The sequence below is a fragment of the Balaenoptera physalus genome (assembly GCF_965194825.1).
Source record: "Balaenoptera physalus genome assembly, chromosome: 14".
Classification (NCBI taxonomy): Eukaryota; Metazoa; Chordata; class Mammalia; order Artiodactyla; family Balaenopteridae; genus Balaenoptera; species Balaenoptera physalus.
Genome location: NC_138893.1, coordinates 9,978,975 through 9,996,531, shown reverse-complemented (window position 1 = coordinate 9,996,531; position 17,557 = coordinate 9,978,975). Strand labels below are relative to the sequence as shown.

Sequence of the window (17,557 nt, the reverse complement as noted above, 5' to 3'; positions counted from 1 at the left end):
TCACTGACTGTGTGACCTTGGGCATGTTACCTAACCTCTCTGAACCTTGATCTGTGAATCTGTAAGATGGAGATGAAGCCACCTACCACATAGAAATGTTAGGAGGACTACGTGAGCTGGCATATGAAGGGCCACAGAGAACATATTCCTAATGTTAGTAGCTCTCCTACGCACCAGGCATTGTCCTGAGCACTGTGAAGACGGATAAAAGTATGGGATCGCCGCACTTGAGAATTTCCAGTCCAGGTGGGAAAACTGACATGTGAACAAAACACTGCCAAACTGGAGGATAGATTCTGTAATGGAGTCGTGTGCAGGCGAAGTGCCCGATGCTGGGAGGAGCGAGGGCAGAGGAGGCGGAAAGAACAAGCAGGAGCTGGACACGTGCAGTGAGGGTCACGGAGAGGCCATCGCAAGCAGAGAGCACAGCTAGTGCAAGAGATTGTGGGTAAAACAAACAAGCAAAAAGCCTCAGCAGGGAATTGCAAATAATCTGATACAGCTGCTGCAAGGGGGTGCAGAGAAGTAAGAGTGAGGGGAGATTTGGCCCGTGAAGCAGGCAAGAGCTCTGTACAAGGGGCTGGGCAGGTATCACTCAAGTGAAAAGGATGCACACTCGAGAAATTGAAGGTTTTAAACAGTTTTCAAGCACAGCACTCAGGCAGATACAGGTGGCAAAGCAAAACGTGTCAGACAGACTTCTCCAAAGTGTGCTCTATGGGATGCAATGTGTCTTATTTGGAAGGGAAAAAGGTATGGCCAAAAGGTTTGGGGATGGCTAAATTAAACAAAATTAAGCAGGTTTCTGTACTATAGGACTTTCCAGAGTGAGTCACCATGAGGGAGATACAGTTTTAGCGCTTCCCAAACTTATTTGGTCCAAGGAGTCCTTTTCCTCAAGGAATGTCTGTGGGACCAGTGTTCTGCGGTACACACTTTGGGAACCACCAGCTGGGAACATCCTCCATTTAAAGGGAGTGCTTTTGGGCCTTTCAAGTTGCTCTCTACCCTGCAATGCTATAAAAATTAAACAATGGTGGAGCAAATTTATTTTTCCAAGGAGAAATCGAAGCATTTCCTAAAGAGTCACCTCAGATCTAGAGATGGCTTCTTCAAATATTCTCCTTCCTTCAAGGGCAAGTCCAAGCTCTACACACCCTAACACCTTTCCCAACCACTGCATCCACAGAGACTTCCACCCCTGGTTATGATGAAACTTGTCTCCTGAACCATCCACATGGTACAAATGGGTTTTGTCCCCCCCAACTAGAGTGTGGGTCTGGTCTTTATTTCTTCACATCTCTTGGCACTGCTTTATTAGTTTAACCTATCACTTCATATTAATAAATTCTCTATTTATCTAGAAGCCACCTTATCTGGTAGATAGTAGCCACTATCTACCACCCAAAGTAAGAGCAGCTAGGGCTGTAATTTATCAGCCCTGTTCTTGCCATGTGGCAATCTTCTCAGGAATTGGCTTTCTTTACATCTAATCATCATTACAGCATAGATTTATGTAGCCCTGCAGATAAGGTTTTGGAAGTTTCAGACCTGCAATAAACAGCTTACTAGATTTTGCTTTGGATGTCTGTCCCGTCTTTATCAATTGCATGGGCGTGGTGTACATCAGAGTAGCACAAACCAGAAGACCAAAGTGTACAAAGCCAACACGTTAGACTATTTGCCCTTGTGCCTGGGTGGGTGCTTACCTTGCCTTCCTGGGCAGGGTCCTTGCTGGGCCCTTGGTAGGGAGCCACGGATTCCCAAGTGACAACCACCACGCTACTGGGCTTGAAAGAGACTTCCGGGAACCCTCTCTGGACACACTCCGCTGCCAGCTGAGTGACAGAGGGAGATAAGTCTTCCCGATAGTAAACCTTCCCAAGGCCGTCTGTCGTGTCCAAGTCCGCCAGGAAAGGGGCGACTGCTCCGAAGGTCGGTGGGAATAGCCCAGGATGGGATTCTTTAGCTGGGGGCTCACTCATGGCAATAATGCCGTTTGTGGTAATCTGTACAAAACCAAACATCATTAAACGGAGTGCAGAAACTTACAATCAAAAATTGGGAGCAACCCAAATACCCATCAACAAGAGAACAGGTAAATAAATTCTGGCCATTTCATACAATGGAATACTATACAGTAATTTTTAAAAATACACAAAACAACATGAGTGAATCTCACAAATATTAAGCCAAGCAAAAGAATCCAGACACAACAATAGTACACAGTATATGATATCATTTATGTGAGATTCAAGAGGAAAATGGTGTAGTTCAGTTAACTGCAATTAATCTCAAATGTACACAAAAGTTGCACTTATAGAGTACGTAAAGATAAAATTATCTCAGCTCTTTTTTCCTTGAAAAAAGAAAGAAAGGAAAAAAAAAAAGATGTGCAGAAACGACATCTTCTTCAGGGAGACTGAGCTCCCGTTCACAGAATGCTGTCATAGTGTATCAGACATGACAGTGTGTCAAATACAAAAAAAACTGGAGAAAGACATGATCCAGAACTGTAAAACTCAGCATTCTTTTCCTAGGGAGGACGGCCTGGTAGAAGGAACAGGGGCAAGAATCACAGGACCTGACTCTGGCATAGTCACCAGACCTTGGGCAAGGGTCTTAAACTTCGCATCTTAGGCTTCCCACGTGTGTGGTTTGTGGCACACGAAGGACCATTCAAACATAAGTCATCATCAAAGACTGTGTTAATTTACTCAACAGAGTAATCATTACAAACCAGGGCTGTGCTAAGCACTGTGGGTCCACAAATAAGTAGAACCCAGGCTCTGCCTTCAAGGCACCCACAGTCCAGAAGGACATGGAGATGGACTAACACAGATGATAAGACAATAAGCAAACAAGTGTCAAGGAGTAAACGTGAATGGGCCACGATGGTGGCGTTATTTTGAACAGATTAATGAATTAGATCAATAGCTAACATTTATTGAATGTTTACCATGTTCCAGACCTCTTACTAACATCTAATCCTCAGAAGAACCCCGTAAAACTAGCTATTACTATTATCCACATTTTTCTGAGGTGGAAAATGAGGTAAGTTGATCAATTTGTCCAAAGTTACCAATAAGAGGCCTCACCGGGATTTGAACCCAGGGAGCCCGACTTCAAAGTCGGCCCTCTTAATCACTACGTGTACAGCCTTCTTGAAACCAGTTATCACTTCTTGAAACCAGTTTATAGCCTATGAAAAGACTTCACTGTTCTTATCTGGCTAAAACCCATATCCCCTGGGAAAATGGGGAAGGGACTAGAGCCCCCTGGCGGTGAGTGTGCTTGGGCCTCCTGCAAAGCCATGCTTAGAATGAGGCTTTGAGCCCTTCCCACATCCTTGTTAGTGCACAGTTCAGAGAACACCACGCCAGTGATCTTTTTACTTCCGGAGTCTATAAATTAAAAACAAAAAAATCCCTAATCCAATGGGAGCGACTTTGCATATGGCCCTAGTTTGCACTTTAAGAGGCTACAAATTGGAAGAACACAGCAGCAAAGGGAGTTACAATTCTTCAGGAGTTCATTAGAAGGCCTGTGGGTTTTCCAAGTCACTTACTTCCCTCCCTCCTCTTCCCACGGCCTTATCCTTCAGTCACTTCAGACCTCATTCCTAGAGAAGGGGGCAGCGGCCGACAAGAAGGAAAGGAACTTAAGACCAAACTCTACAACATGCCAAGAACCAGGTAAAAAGCTTCGATGTGATGGAGCCAATTTGGGAAGGGAAAAGAACAACAGGTTTGAGTGTTAAGTGTGGACCTAGCAAGATCCTTCCGTTTTACCAAGTGTCACGGTCTGTTAACTGTTCGGGTGACATATTTTCCATCATCACCTGGCACCAGCAATGATTTTCTAGAATGCACGGACAGGCTGCAGAGAAGGGAGTCAGGGAAGGAGCCTCGTCCAGCTGGTCTCCTGCCCTCTTCGCCTCCACCCCATCCAAACATCTCCCAGCACAAACATCCTGATTGGGTTGCCGTGTGAGAGCGTGGGAAACGGCTCACTTTCTCAAGCCGCCAGAAGTTGGCAGTTACCAGCTGCCAGTGGGAAGTGATCACATGGAAGCCACATACAGACAACTTGGTTTTAAAAAGCTGTTTTCCAGTGAAATTTAAATCAGGCCAACAATTTTGAAAATGTTCCCGGTGCCTTACATTACTGAGAATCTGGGCACAGGAATTTCTACTTTCACAAGGAACGCTTTAGGAATTGAGTTTTTAGACAAGAAGCATGACGCCCTGCCTGCAAATGCTTTGGACAAAGACCAGATAACCCTCATTAGTATTAGCAGGAAAATTATTTTTCAGGCAGTTTTATGGCACATTCAACTCACTTGTCTATGATAATGAAGAAAAGATGTCATATACAGAACACCCGGAAGTTTCATTTGATTCTTAAACTTCTTAGTAAACGTTTTCAGTTGTTTTTTTGTTTTTTTTTTAAAATTAATTAATTAATTTATTTTTGGCTGTGTTGGGTTTTCGTTTCTGTGCGAGGGCTTTCTCTAGTTGGGGCAAGCGGGGGCCACTCTTCATCGCGGTGCGTGGGCCTCTCGCTGTCGCGGCCTCTCTTGTTGCGGAGCACAGGCTCCAGACGCGCAGGCTCAGTAATTGTGGCTCACGGGCTTAGTTGCTCCGTGGAATGTGGGATCTTCCCAGACCAGGGCTCGAACCCATGTCCCCTGCATTGGCAGGCGGATTCTCAACCACTGCGCCACCAGGGAAGCTCACGTTTTCAGTTTTGTTTTTGTGTTTTTCCAAATGTAACAATTAATGGCAGACTTGATGAACGATATTCCTTTACATTTGGGTGCCAGGCTTATTTCACAAATCTGTCCAGCTCATGATACTGGCCTGGTTCCTTTTCTCCGTCTTGTTCAAGTCGAGCAATTCAACAGAAGGGCAGGCGCACAAAGGGCCTAAAAGGCACTTAGGAGGCCAGGAGGACAGACCTGGGTACCACTGAGACAGGCTGGGACCTGCGACCCTCTACCAGAGCGCTTGCACTTGGACCTGGACAGACGTCTCCTCCAGCAACAGAATACAAAGAAACTATAGGGGACTGAAAATAACTGTGTGCATGCGCAGTTGGGACAAATTATGAACAATAAGATACAAAAAGGCCACAAACCAATCGCCACTTCTGAGGTCCCTGGAGCAAAAGCAGGGTATTGCGCGTGCCCCCTGCGCACAGCACCACCAAGGGGGTGGTCAGGCCACCTAAGCCACCCTTCCAGCCCGACCCACCAATCCGCTCCCACCCTCACCCCATTTAAGGGACCAGCTCACCGCGTCCCCCCTAGGAGAACAAGCAAGCAAGGGCACCTGTTTCTTGTTTTTACCCCTCAAGCTGCAGCCCAAGTCCCAGTAAAGCCTTGCCTGAGTTTCTTGTCTGGCTTCTTATCAATTTCTATTGATTAAAGAATCCAAGGACCCAGGTCGGTAACACCATCTCCAAAGGGACTACACTGGGGACCACAGAGAGAGTCACGCAGCCTGTCCAGCTGCCCAGGGCTGTCGCCATAACAGCTATTCACCCAGTTGCTTAAGCCAGGAAACCTGGCAGTCGGCCTTGATTCCTTGCTCTTTCTCATCCCATGTCCTGCGTGTCCGGCCTCCAAAGTATACGGGCACTTTCTCCATCCCGGCGACCACCAGCACCCCTCTTCCCCACCTCCTGCACCCATATAACGGGCTCTTTCTCGTCTCTTCCAGGGCTCAGCTGAAATAACACCTTCGAAGGGAGCCTCCTCCATCCATCCAGTGTGGGCTCCCCTGGCTGGCCCCTCCTCCTTCCTTCCCTCACGCCTGGCCCCCATTTATATCTCCGCCTCCTATTTGTGTCCTTCCGGGCACAGACCACAGTGTGTAGGGATCTCACTGACTCACCTGCCAGCTCTGGCCGCTCTCCCCACCGCCACAGTACATCCCTTGTGGTCCAGGACCAGGTCCGTCTTGGTCTGTGCCATAGCTACAGAGCTTATCCCCTGCCTGGCACACGGAAGCTCCCTCCCTTCCCGACTCCCTACAGGAAGTGCAGAGGGGAGGTTCATAGGGATAAAGCCTCCGACCAAGGCTGTTTGAGAAATACTGCCCGGTGAGCTTCGAGAAGGGCCACAGCATTATGTGTCCGCGGTTCTTCCGCTGCAGTGCGACACGATTTACTAAAACACTTTGCATAAATGTGAACCCGATAACTCAAGTCTGAGCAAGTCTCTAGATCTAACTACCACTTTAGAGGAAATACAGGGGACAGAAGCACACTTGGAAGATACCATAGGGATGTGACCAGCAGCATCCAGAATATGGGACATCCTGAAGGACAAATACTCAGTTTCTTTAATAAATGCATGGGAAAAAGGTGAGGGGAACCTGTAGATTTCAGAAGTCGTGAGGTATATATCTACTAGACGTGATGTGTGGTCTTCAGCTGGATCCTGATTTAAACCAGTCAACTGAAAGGCAAATAAAATATTTTATGAACCTGTGTGATACTGGATGACATTAAGGAAATATTGTTAACTTTTTAGGTGTGATCATGATTTTGCAGGGGTTTTTTTTGTTTTCGTTTTTATTTTTGGCTGCGTTGGGTCTTCGTTGTTGTTGCGTGTGGGCTTTCTCTAGCTGCCGCGAGCGGGGGCTCCTCTTCGTTGCGGTGCGCGGGCTTCTCATTGCAGTGGCTTCTCTTGTTGCGGAGCACGGGCTCTAGGAGCACAGGCTTCAGTAGTTGTGGCACGTGGGCTCAGTAGTTGTGGCACAGGGGCTTAGTTGCTCCGCGGCATGTGGGATCTTCTCGGACCAGGGCTCGAACCCATATCCCCTGCATTGGTAGGCGGATTCTTAACCACTGCACCACTAGGGAAGTCCTCGTTTTGTTTTTAAAAAGTCATTTTTTTAGAGATACATTCTGAAATACTTACAATGAAATAAAATGTTTGGGATTTGTTTAAAAACAATTCAGTTTAGGTAAGAGGGGAGAATATTAAGAATAGGTGGGGATATAGGTGAAACTAGACACACCATAAATGGATACATGTTGAAGCTGAGTGATTCATGAGAGTGCATCATAATATTCTATTTGTGCATATGTTTAAAATTTTCAAAATGAACTTTAAAAAACAGATAATGAAGTGATTAATCTAAAGTTTAAAGTTTCTAAAGAAAGGCAGTTAACTTTTATAGCTAAGCCCACATGAATGCTCTCTGTGAGGAGGAGGGCCCACGTTCATTGTCTGAATTCCTCCTTCCCCGGACTGGTCCACCCCTTCCCTCATAACCCCTGCCTCTCCTCTACCAGAGATTTTCAGGAATGTTAGTTGCACTGGGCCCGCTAGATTGTGTTAATGAGTAGAAGGTGCTGGTGAAAGCAGGTTTAGTAATTAACATGAACCAAAAGTTGCAGACGCTTGAGGCTCCAGGTGCAGGGCCCGGAGTCCAGAAAGAAACAATTATTAAACATAAGTATTATACAGCAGTCACCAGTATTATTTTCTGTTCACCGCTTTGTGCCAGCTGAAAAATTACGTGGATTATAGGACCAGGTTTTAGTTTTGATATGAATGTTGGTGAGGAAAAGTCTAGAGTAGAAATACATGTGCTGGATTTTTTTTTTTTTAATTTATTTATTTTTGGCTGTGTTGGGTCTTCGCTTCTGTGCAAAGGCTTTCTCTAGTTGCGGCAAGCGGGGTCCACTCTTCACCGCAGTGCACAGGCCTCTCACCATCGCGGCCTCTCTTGTTGCGGAGCACAGGCTCCAGACGCGCAGGCTCAGCAATTGTGGGTCACGGGCCCAGCCGCTCCGTGGCATGTGGGATCCTCCCAGACCAGGGCTCGAACCCGTGTCCCCTGCATTGGCAGGCAGACTCTCAACCACTGCGCCACCAGGGAAGCCCTGGAATTTTTTTGTTTTTAATTGCTTACACTTCTCCAAACTCACCATGGTGTTTCACCTACTTAACACTGCGTGGTTTTGCATTCATGGTCCCCTCGGCCTCGAAGACCCTCACTCAGCTCCTGTCCGTGGCGAAGTCCCATTTCTCCCTGTGAAGCCCTCCTGCCCTCCCCAAGCAGGGTTTACCACCAGCTCCTTTACATCTGCACCTCTCTCTATCTTTTGTTAAAAGACAGAACAGGCCCAAAATGGAGTCGCTTATGCTAAGCCCCACATCACCAAACTGAGACTTAATTATAGTTTCCACTCTCTATGGAATCTTAAACCAGTCAATCAGAAACCACCTGATCAGCACTAGTGAGGTCATCTGCTGGGTAGACCCTGCCCTCCCCTAAAGAAAAGTTAACTTTGCAATACTAGGACCTGCTTTTTTTGGCCAGATAACTACCCTGCTCCCACTCCCTCCTGCCTATAAAAGTCTTTCATTTTGCATAGCTCCTCAGAGCTCCTTTCTATCTGCTAGATTGGATGCTGCCCGATTCAAATCGATTTTTGCTCAAATAAACGATTAAAAATTTTAATATGCCCCAGTTTACCTTTTAACAGTTCGCAATCAGCACCTTGGAGTCCTGACTCAGGAGCCCTGAGTCCCAGTGGCACCAGCACATTCCTTGCTGTGGATTATGTAATAAGGAAGAACAAATCTAACTCTATATTGGATCTGTTTCTTTTATTTTAACCTTGAAGCAATTATACTCCAATAAAGATGTATTCTTAAAAAAAAAAAAAAAAAGAATGTTGCCTGTAGCCTGAAATATACAGGACAGCCCATTCTCAAGGCTTTGAACTTTAAAGGTATAACACTTCTCCATTCATACAGAGAGAAAAAGTTGCAGAACAGAGAATAATAACATTTGTCCTGTTGGACGTTTATAGGAACATTGTCACAAGACCTACATGGTCAGCTGCAAGGACAAAGGATTCTGGCACCAAAAAGTGTGCAGCAACCAACCACACCCCCTCGCCTTTCGGTATAAAAGAAGCCTGAACCCTAACTCAGGGAAGATGGTTCCTGGGGACACTAGTCCCCCATCTTCTCGGTCTGCTGGCTTTCCAAATAGAGTCACTATTCCTTGTCCCAACACCTCTCTCGATTTATTGGCCTGTCATTCAGCGAGCAGTGTGAGCTTGGACTTGGTAACTATAACATGGCAAAACTCTTGTGAAATTTTTTTTTTTTTTTTTTTTTGGCCACAGTGCACGGCTTGCAGGGTCTTAGTTTCCCCAACCAGAGAGCGAACCCACGCCCCCTGCAATGGAAGCTCGGAGTCCTAACCACGGCACCGCCAGGGAAGTCCCAAAACTCCTGTGAATTGAGTGCATTCCTGAGAAAGTCTGTCTGTATTATTGAGGGCTAAAGTAATAATGATGATGATGATGATGATGTTATATTATTGTCTTAAGGTAACTCTAACCAAACATTGCCTCGCTGAGGCTTTTGGTAGCGTAATAATACATTGCTTCTTTATTGAAAAACAGCTACATCCAGCACACTGACCAAGGTAAATACCGCCCTGAATCTTGCTGACAGTTCACACTGGGAAAAAGAAGTTCCTTCAGCAAAGTTAATGTTCAGCTCAGCGTGTTACTAGCGCAACCTTACACCCCTGTACAGAACACACCTATTCACTCACCCCAAGGAACCCACCAAACAATAGGCTCTGCATCCAGCTGCACCATCAGTTACATCACAAAACGCCCCCGGGTGAAAATGCAAGCCTCACAGGGCTAACAGTTGGAGCCACTTACTTTAACAATTGTTTCAACTCAGCTGACAGTAAGAAGAGGCGGGACAGAGCGCTAACTCATAATGAGGAAGTGGCCCCCATTTAAAAGAAAAAGCACTTCCAATCTCCTTGCATCTTTAAAGTGAACTTACAGGCAAATGAAGCCCTGGAGAAAGTCTAAATGCAGATACTCCATACATTAAAATTATGTGTTAGATTCCTTATATACAAGCAAATCTTTTTTGACTTCAATGAGCCTGGTAGCAGGCCCCAGGGCAGAATGCTTTTCCCCTGCAACCGTGAGGGGAAAGCCTTCTTTAAAACAGATGCGGTTAAGAATACTTGAGGTAGGCACAAATAAAAAACAAATGGGCTCCTTTTAGAAATGCAAAGAGCGGTGCTGGGAAGACAATGAAATTGCTTGCAGTTGCAAAAGCAAACTCCACGGGTGGGAGGAAGCAGGAACCTAAGGTAAAATAATTTAGGCCAAAGAAGGAAAGGGAAGCAAACGCTTACTGCTAGGTTTGAGGCCCTTTACTAAAGCTGTTTGCATTTTTTTTTAATTTAACACAACCACCCCTCTTTTCACGTGTATGAAACAGACAAGGAAATCACAAGAGACTTAATTTAGCTTCATGTCACACAGCCAGCAAGTGATGGGACCAAGATTTGAACCCACATCTGGTCGAGTCCATTACCGGTGCTCTCTCTGTTATACTCAGCCACCTAGTTTAGAGAAATGGGGAGCGAAAGTCCTGGAAGTTGCAAAGCTTCATGGGATGGCTCCATGGATAGAGACTGCGCAGCTAGAAAAACCTAGAAAATGAAAAGGGCCTAAGAAAAGAAAAACTTGAGAAAGAAGTCCCTGAAACAGCCTGAACTAATGATACAGTCAAGGTGGAGGTAATAACTGATTCCGGCCTAGAGCCCAGAGGGGACCTGGGGCCTGCCCCACTTGAGCGGTACTTGACAGTTTACAAAGTCTTTTTACTCCAGTTATTGTAGTGAACCTAGTAAAGCGTGCATTAATATCATCTTCATTCTCCATTTGAGAAAAAAATGAGTTTCCGTTTATAGGACTTGCCTAAGATCATACACCAGAAGTGCCAGAACGAAACTCTTGAGTCTAAATTGCAAATATTTTCTATTAACTCCACAGAGCCAGAGAAATGACTCTGGCTTGAATTAGAAATAGAAACAAAAGGATTGGGCTTCCCTGGTGGCGCAGTGGTTAAGAATCTGCCTGCCAATGCAGGGGACACGGGTTCGAGCCCTGGTCTGGGAAGATCCCACATGCCGCGGAGCAACTAAGCCCGTGAGCCACAACTACTGAGCTTGTGCGTCTGGAGCTTGTGCTCCGCAACGGGAGAGACCGCGACAGTGAGAGGCCCGCGCACCGCGATGAAGACAGGCCCCCGCTCTCCGCAACTGGAGAAAGCCCTCGCACAGAAACGAAGACCCAACACAGCCAAATATAAATAAATAAATAAATAAATAAATTTATAAAAAAAAAAAAAAAAGAAACAAAAGGATTAGCAGATAAAAACAAGGGGCAACCTGGTAGTAATAGTTAAAAGATGAGTCAGTGTTTTAAACTTAATCCAGTTAATGTCTAATGAGAGACTCAGGATAAGTTACCCATCTCTTCTGCAGGAAATTTCTACCTGAGATTATCTGCCAACATTTAAAAATGGTTGGGAGTCTTTAAATTTTAAACTCTGGTGTGTCTATCAAAGAAGAGGTAGAAGTGTCCTTCAGCATTCCAGAACAGGAGGTGATCAGGAAAGGCAAGAGAAGGGCCTTGTCCAAACCCTCAGTCTCTACGGAGAAGTGTGCCCCTCCTTAACACCTTGGATAGAGATATCAGAAGTTCACCTGTGCTGACTAGGGCACCAGGACTCCCTGAATTTGGATTATACCAATCCCTTAATTGGAACACCAGTCCCTTAATTTGAACATCAGAAATTATAGGGAAAGAATTAAGCACTTATCTGCTTTTCCAGAACAAACCATGTCAGTGTAACCCAAAAACCCCAGTTGATGAGGGAAAGCTCTTCTTTACAGGAGTATGAAAGCTAATAAATGTAGAAAGAATGCTAGAAACCAACAAGTAAACAACAAGACAAAATAAGACACAATTTGGCCATCGTTAATTTAATAATTGATTCAGGCAAAGATCATCAATGGTTGCTATGGACATTAAGTGAAAGGTTGGTGGGCAAGGGGACAGCTGCATAAGGCCAAACAAAGTATCACCCCATAGCTTGCTCTCTGCTTACAAGGGGAAAAATGTAACACGACAGACATGATCTAGCTGTCATCACCTTAACACGAGCAGCTAGCAGAGCAAGAACTAGACATCACTTGCCTTCTGATATTATACACTGTGACATATATGGCTTCATTCATGAAGTATTCTTGTTAAATAATGTTTAACCTACTCAACAATAAAAATACTGATAACCCAATTTAAAAATAAGCAAAGGATGTGAACAAACATTTCTCCAAAGACGATATGCAAATAGCCAATAAGCACATGAAAAGATGCTCAACATCATTATCATCAGGGAAATGCAAATCAAAACCACAATGAGATACCCCTTCACACCCACTAGGATGGCTAAAATCAAAAAGTCAGATAACAACAAGTGTTGATGATGATGTGGAGAAACTGGAACCCTCATACATTGCTGGTGGGAATGTAAAATGGTGCAGCCCCTTTGAAAAACGATTTGATAGTTCCTCAAAATGTTAAACATAGAGTTACCATATGACCTAGCAATTCCACTCCTAGGTATATACCCAAGAGACCTGAAAGCTGATGTCCACACGAAAACTGGGACACGGACATTCATAGCAGCATTATTCGTAATAGCCAGAAAGGAGAAACAACCTGAATATCCATGAACTTATGGAAGGAAAAATAAAGCCATGGAATATTATTCAGTCATAGAAGAACTAGGAACTGCTAAGTACTGCAAAGTGGAGGAGGCTTGAAAATGTTATGCTCAGTGAAAGAAGCCAGTCACAAAAGGTCACATGTTGTATGATTCTATTTACGTGAAACATCCAAGGCAGACAAGTCCATAGAGACAGACAGTAGATTAGTGGTTTCCAGGGACCGGGGCAGTGGGGAGGTGGGGGAGATGGGGAATGACTGCTGAAGGATACTGGGTTTGTTTGGGGGGTGAGCAAAATATTCTGGAGTTAGACAGTGGTGATGGTTGCACAAGTCCCTGGGTATACAGAAAACATAGAACTGTACACTTTAAAGGGGTGAATTTTAGGGTATGTAAATTATATCTCATAACACTGTTATTTAGAAAATCAAGGAGGTGTAGAAAGGAAGGGGGAATGTGTACATATATATGTTTGTACATTTGAGACTCTCTCTGCAAGGAGATAAAAAATTCATGAATAGTGATTGTCTCTGGAGAGAGAATGATGGGCCTGGAGGCCAGGGTAGGAAGGAAACTTCCTTTAACACTGTTTTTACAAGTTTTGTTAACCATTTGCATTGTCTTACTATTTCCCAAATTAATTTAAAAATAAAACTCTACACGTTTTCTAAAGAAAACAATGTCTAACCTGAATATTTTCAAAATTACCAGTTTTCAGAAAATACAGAGATGGAATAACAGGCTAGACTACATTACAAAGAAACAGTCAAATGCAGAAGGTGGGACATTCTACAGGACATTAAGCAGTGACTCTTAAATAAAGTGAGAAATAAAAAGGGGGAGCGTATTTGTCAAAATTAAAAGAGACTAGCGACTTCCCTGGTGGTGCAGTGGATAAGACTCCACGCTCCCAATGCAGGGGGCCTGGGTTTGATCCCTGGTCGGGGAACTAGATCCCACATGCATGCCGCAACTAAGAGTTGGAATGCTGCAACTAAGGAGCCCACGTGCTACAACTAAGGAGCCGACGAGCCGCAACTAAGGAGCCTGCCTCCTGCAACTAAGACCCAGTGCAACCAAATAAATAAATTAAATTAAATTAAATTAAAAATTAGAAGAGACTAAAGAGCCAAATGTAATGCTTGTCATCCTTTGGGCCCCAGTCTGAATGAGTCTAGCTATAAAGGACAGCTTTGGGGATACTGGAGAGATTTGATATGGACTGGGCATAAATTGATAACAGGAAATTATTATTGATTTTGTTTAGTTTGATAATAGTATGCTGGTTAGGTAGGGAAATGCTGTTACTGTCTTAGGAATGCATAGTAAAATATTTAGTGATGAAATGTCATGAGGACTGTAATTTATTGTTACTTTGGATACACGAGTAAAGAGAAATTAAACAAATAGGGAAAATGCTAACAACAGTTACCTTTATGTAGCGTGTCTATGGGTGTTCATGATACTAATTTCTCCCCTTTTGTGTGTGTGTGTGAAAACATTTCTAATTAAAAATTAAAGGGACTTCCCTGGTTGTCCAGTGATTAAGACTCCGCACTTCCACTGCAGGGGGCATGGGTGCAATCCCTGGTTGAGGAACTAAGATCCCACATGCGGCGAGTCCAAAAAAAAAAAAAAGAAATTTAAGAAAAAAATTTACCTGAGGACAAAGCAGTTAAGAAAGCTGCTCCTTAAGGGATAAGAACCAACTTTTTTCACAAGCAGTGCAATGGTGAGTGATGTGATGCAGTGTGAGTTCCGTGAGAGCAGGGATCATGTGTGATATAGCCTCACACACCTGGCCCCAAAGTCTGTACATTACAGTGCTGATGAGAGACTGTCAAATGAATAAATGAATGAAGGAGGGGAAGAAGTCGGTATCCAAGGTGGCATAGTATAAAGACCGCAGAACTAGGAGTGGGGAGATCTGAGTTCAAGGTCTACCTCGACCCGAGCTGCGTGTATTTTGACAAGGCCCTTAGCTGCAAGTGTCAGTGTTCTTCTGTATAATAGGGGGCTCATCCTATCACCTGCCTGAGCGACCTCACAGGGCTGCTGCGTGTCTCAGATGAGACAACACATGAGCAAGCCTCATTGCACTCACCTCCAAATAGCTCTAGAACCCACAACCCGTGTCCACACACCATTGCCACCCTCCCCTGGACCCTGGCAACAGGTCTCTAGCTGTGGAATTCACTCTTCCTCCTCCACACCTCCCCTAAAAGTCCTTTACACACAGGCAGTATAATTTTTTAAAAACTTTTTATAATTAGACTACTTTTAAGGGAGAATTTTCAAACACACACAGAAGAATCACTAAAATTATCCACACACTCTAGTTCTTGCTTTATCTATTCCTTCCACACATGTGCATATTTATTTTTTTCTTTTTTGAAGTATTTTAAATGAAATCCCATGCATCAAATTATTTCACCTGTCCATATTTCCATATGTATCTCTCCTAGAAAAGCAGTTTGTCTCAAAGATGTGTTTTACGGCCACTTTGTTTCCATCAGGATCCAACAAAGTCCTTACCTTACATTTGGTTAGCTTGTCTCTTAAGCCTCTTTTAATCTATGCAGCTCTCCCTCCTTTTTCTCCCATGCCATTTATTTGCTGAGGAGATGGAAATCTTTTAAAAATAAATCATGTTGGGGGGTGGGAGGGATAAATTAGGAGTTTGGGATTGACATATAGACACTACTGTATTTAAAATAGATAACCGACAAGGACCTATTGTATGGCTCAGGGAACTCTACTCAATATTCTGTAATAACCTAAAATGGGAAAATAATTTGAAAAAGAATAGATACATGTATATATATAACTGAAGCACTTTGCTGTACACCTGAAACTAATGCAACATTGTAAATCAACTATACTACAATATAAAATAAAAATTAAAAAAAAAATCATGTCACTCATCTAGCTAGAATCTCTAATGGCATCCCACTGCTTCATAGAATAAAGTAAGAAATACCTAGCGTTCATTCATACCCTCATTCATTCAACAGATCATAACAGATCACCCACTATGTGCCCCAGACCCTACTCCTGGTGTGTACGTGGGAGACAGTGGTGAATAAGGCAGGTCAGACGCTGCCTTCAAAGGGTTCAGACTCTAATGGGGAAGATGAGCAACACACAAGTAAACAAACTAGTCTTAGGTGGCTATACATGCTGGGATGAAATCAAGACGGAACGCAACAAAACAACACGCACGGGCGTCTGCATGTGAGCAGAGACCTGCGTGACGGGACGGTGCAGAGGGGAGAGGAGTGTCTACACCTGGGTGGGACAAGCTGGCTGTGGCCGAGGAATAGAAAGTGGCTAGTGAGGCTGGAGCCCAGCGCGTGAGGACAGCAGGGTAATAAGGGATGAGGATGGGGAGCCAGCGTGGCTGTACCATCACCACACGTGGTGAGAAGCTGGATGTCATTGCGTGCAAAGGGAAACACTAGGAGGGCTCTGAGCTGCACTGTCCGGGTCTGACTCAGCTCCCCCAGTTCTTGCACCAGCGCCCTCACTCACACTGGCTTTCATTCCGCCCTGAAGACATGCCAAGCTCCTCCTCTCTACAAGCTCCTGGTCTCACACTCAGTAACGAGGCACCCTTCTGCCCCTTCCCCTCTTCTCACATGGCTAACCCCCTACCCATGCGTTAGTTCCGGGTCGAGAAGGTCCTCCTGACCCTCCACCTAGCTCAGTTTCACCACAATATATGAACTTCTTCCCCACAGCACTTATCACAGTGTCATTACTAGTTTAATGTCTGTCTTCCTCACTAGACTGTAAAGATCAGAAACAACACTGGTCTGGTTTCAATCTCTATCTCCAAAGCCTAGCACTGGTCCTGGCATGTTAGGCAACAAATTAACTATTTCTTGAATGACTAGATGATGTATCTCAACATTGCACTGCATTATATGAGAAATAATAGCCAGTGTCCTGTACATAGTAAAGGTATATACTCAACAGCTGGTCACTTGATCAGAGAATACCAAAGATCCACGATAAAATGAACCTTAGAGATAATCTTATCAAACCTCTTTGTTTTATAATAAAAGAGATCTGGAATAATAAGAGGGTGAGATATGAAGTGACTGGACCTCAATTATAAGTTGGTTGGTTAATCAACATGATTCACCAATTTCACTTTCGCCCCCATTAGAAATTAATACTCTATTAAGTATTCTGTGACTCAGCCAGGGCCACTGTTAGACCACAGGGCGCCTTTGGGCAAATTAGAAGCAAGTACCCTTTCCTCTGAATGGCCCCAGGCCCATGCTGAGGTTCAGGGCTTGGTGAGTGGCCTGTGGGCTGGACTTTAGTTGGTTTGTCCCCTCAGTCAGAGCCTTGTGCTGCAAACCACCTGCATAACCATGGGTGGTGGCCCCGGGCTTAACCATAAACTTCCTATGTGTCAGTAAGTGTGGCAGGTCCACGAGTGATGTCAAGAGGAATACGACACAATCTCAGGGAGCCAGGCCGGGCCGCAGCTCAGGAGTAGGACAGGGCTGCATGAACCCTCCCATCAAACCTGCGCCTCCCCAAAAAGTCATGGGACCATGTCGAATATGGAGCAACGCCTATTTAACTTGTAGTTTTCTGTCAAAGAACTTAATAGCAATGCCAAGAAATATGAGAGAGAAGAAAAGGCTGGAAAGGCCAAGATTAAAAAGGCCATTTAGAAGAGCAATCCTCATGTAGTAAGCACTCCATACATATCCAGTTTTTAATTTTTAATGATATCCTTATTATTATCAGTGAAGGTTAGTAATCTGGTAAATTGTGAAGACAGTTATCCCGTCACCAATCTGTTAGTGAGTGGAGACAAAACATTGTGTATTAAATGAATACTTTACGTGGCCACTGTTTAAACTTAATTTTTAAAGGATTAAAAATTCAAGGAAGGCAAACTATTATTTACAGATAACACAAACATCTAGATATCATGGTCATTATTGGGAA

At 44.3% G+C, this 17,557-nt stretch overlaps 1 protein-coding gene across 2 annotated transcripts in view; it reads right to left on the bottom strand.

The window, feature by feature from the left end:
- NID1 (nidogen 1) overlaps positions 1-17,557 on the bottom strand; it is a 94,256-nt gene that overhangs the window by 67,807 nt on the left and 8,892 nt on the right. For both annotated transcript variants that reach the window (XM_082423112.1, XM_082423113.1), the window contains exon 2: positions 1,710-2,009. In XM_082423112.1, the coding sequence (XP_082279238.1) occupies positions 1,710-2,009 (300 nt within the window). The remainder of the gene's footprint in view (positions 1-1,709; positions 2,010-17,557) is intronic.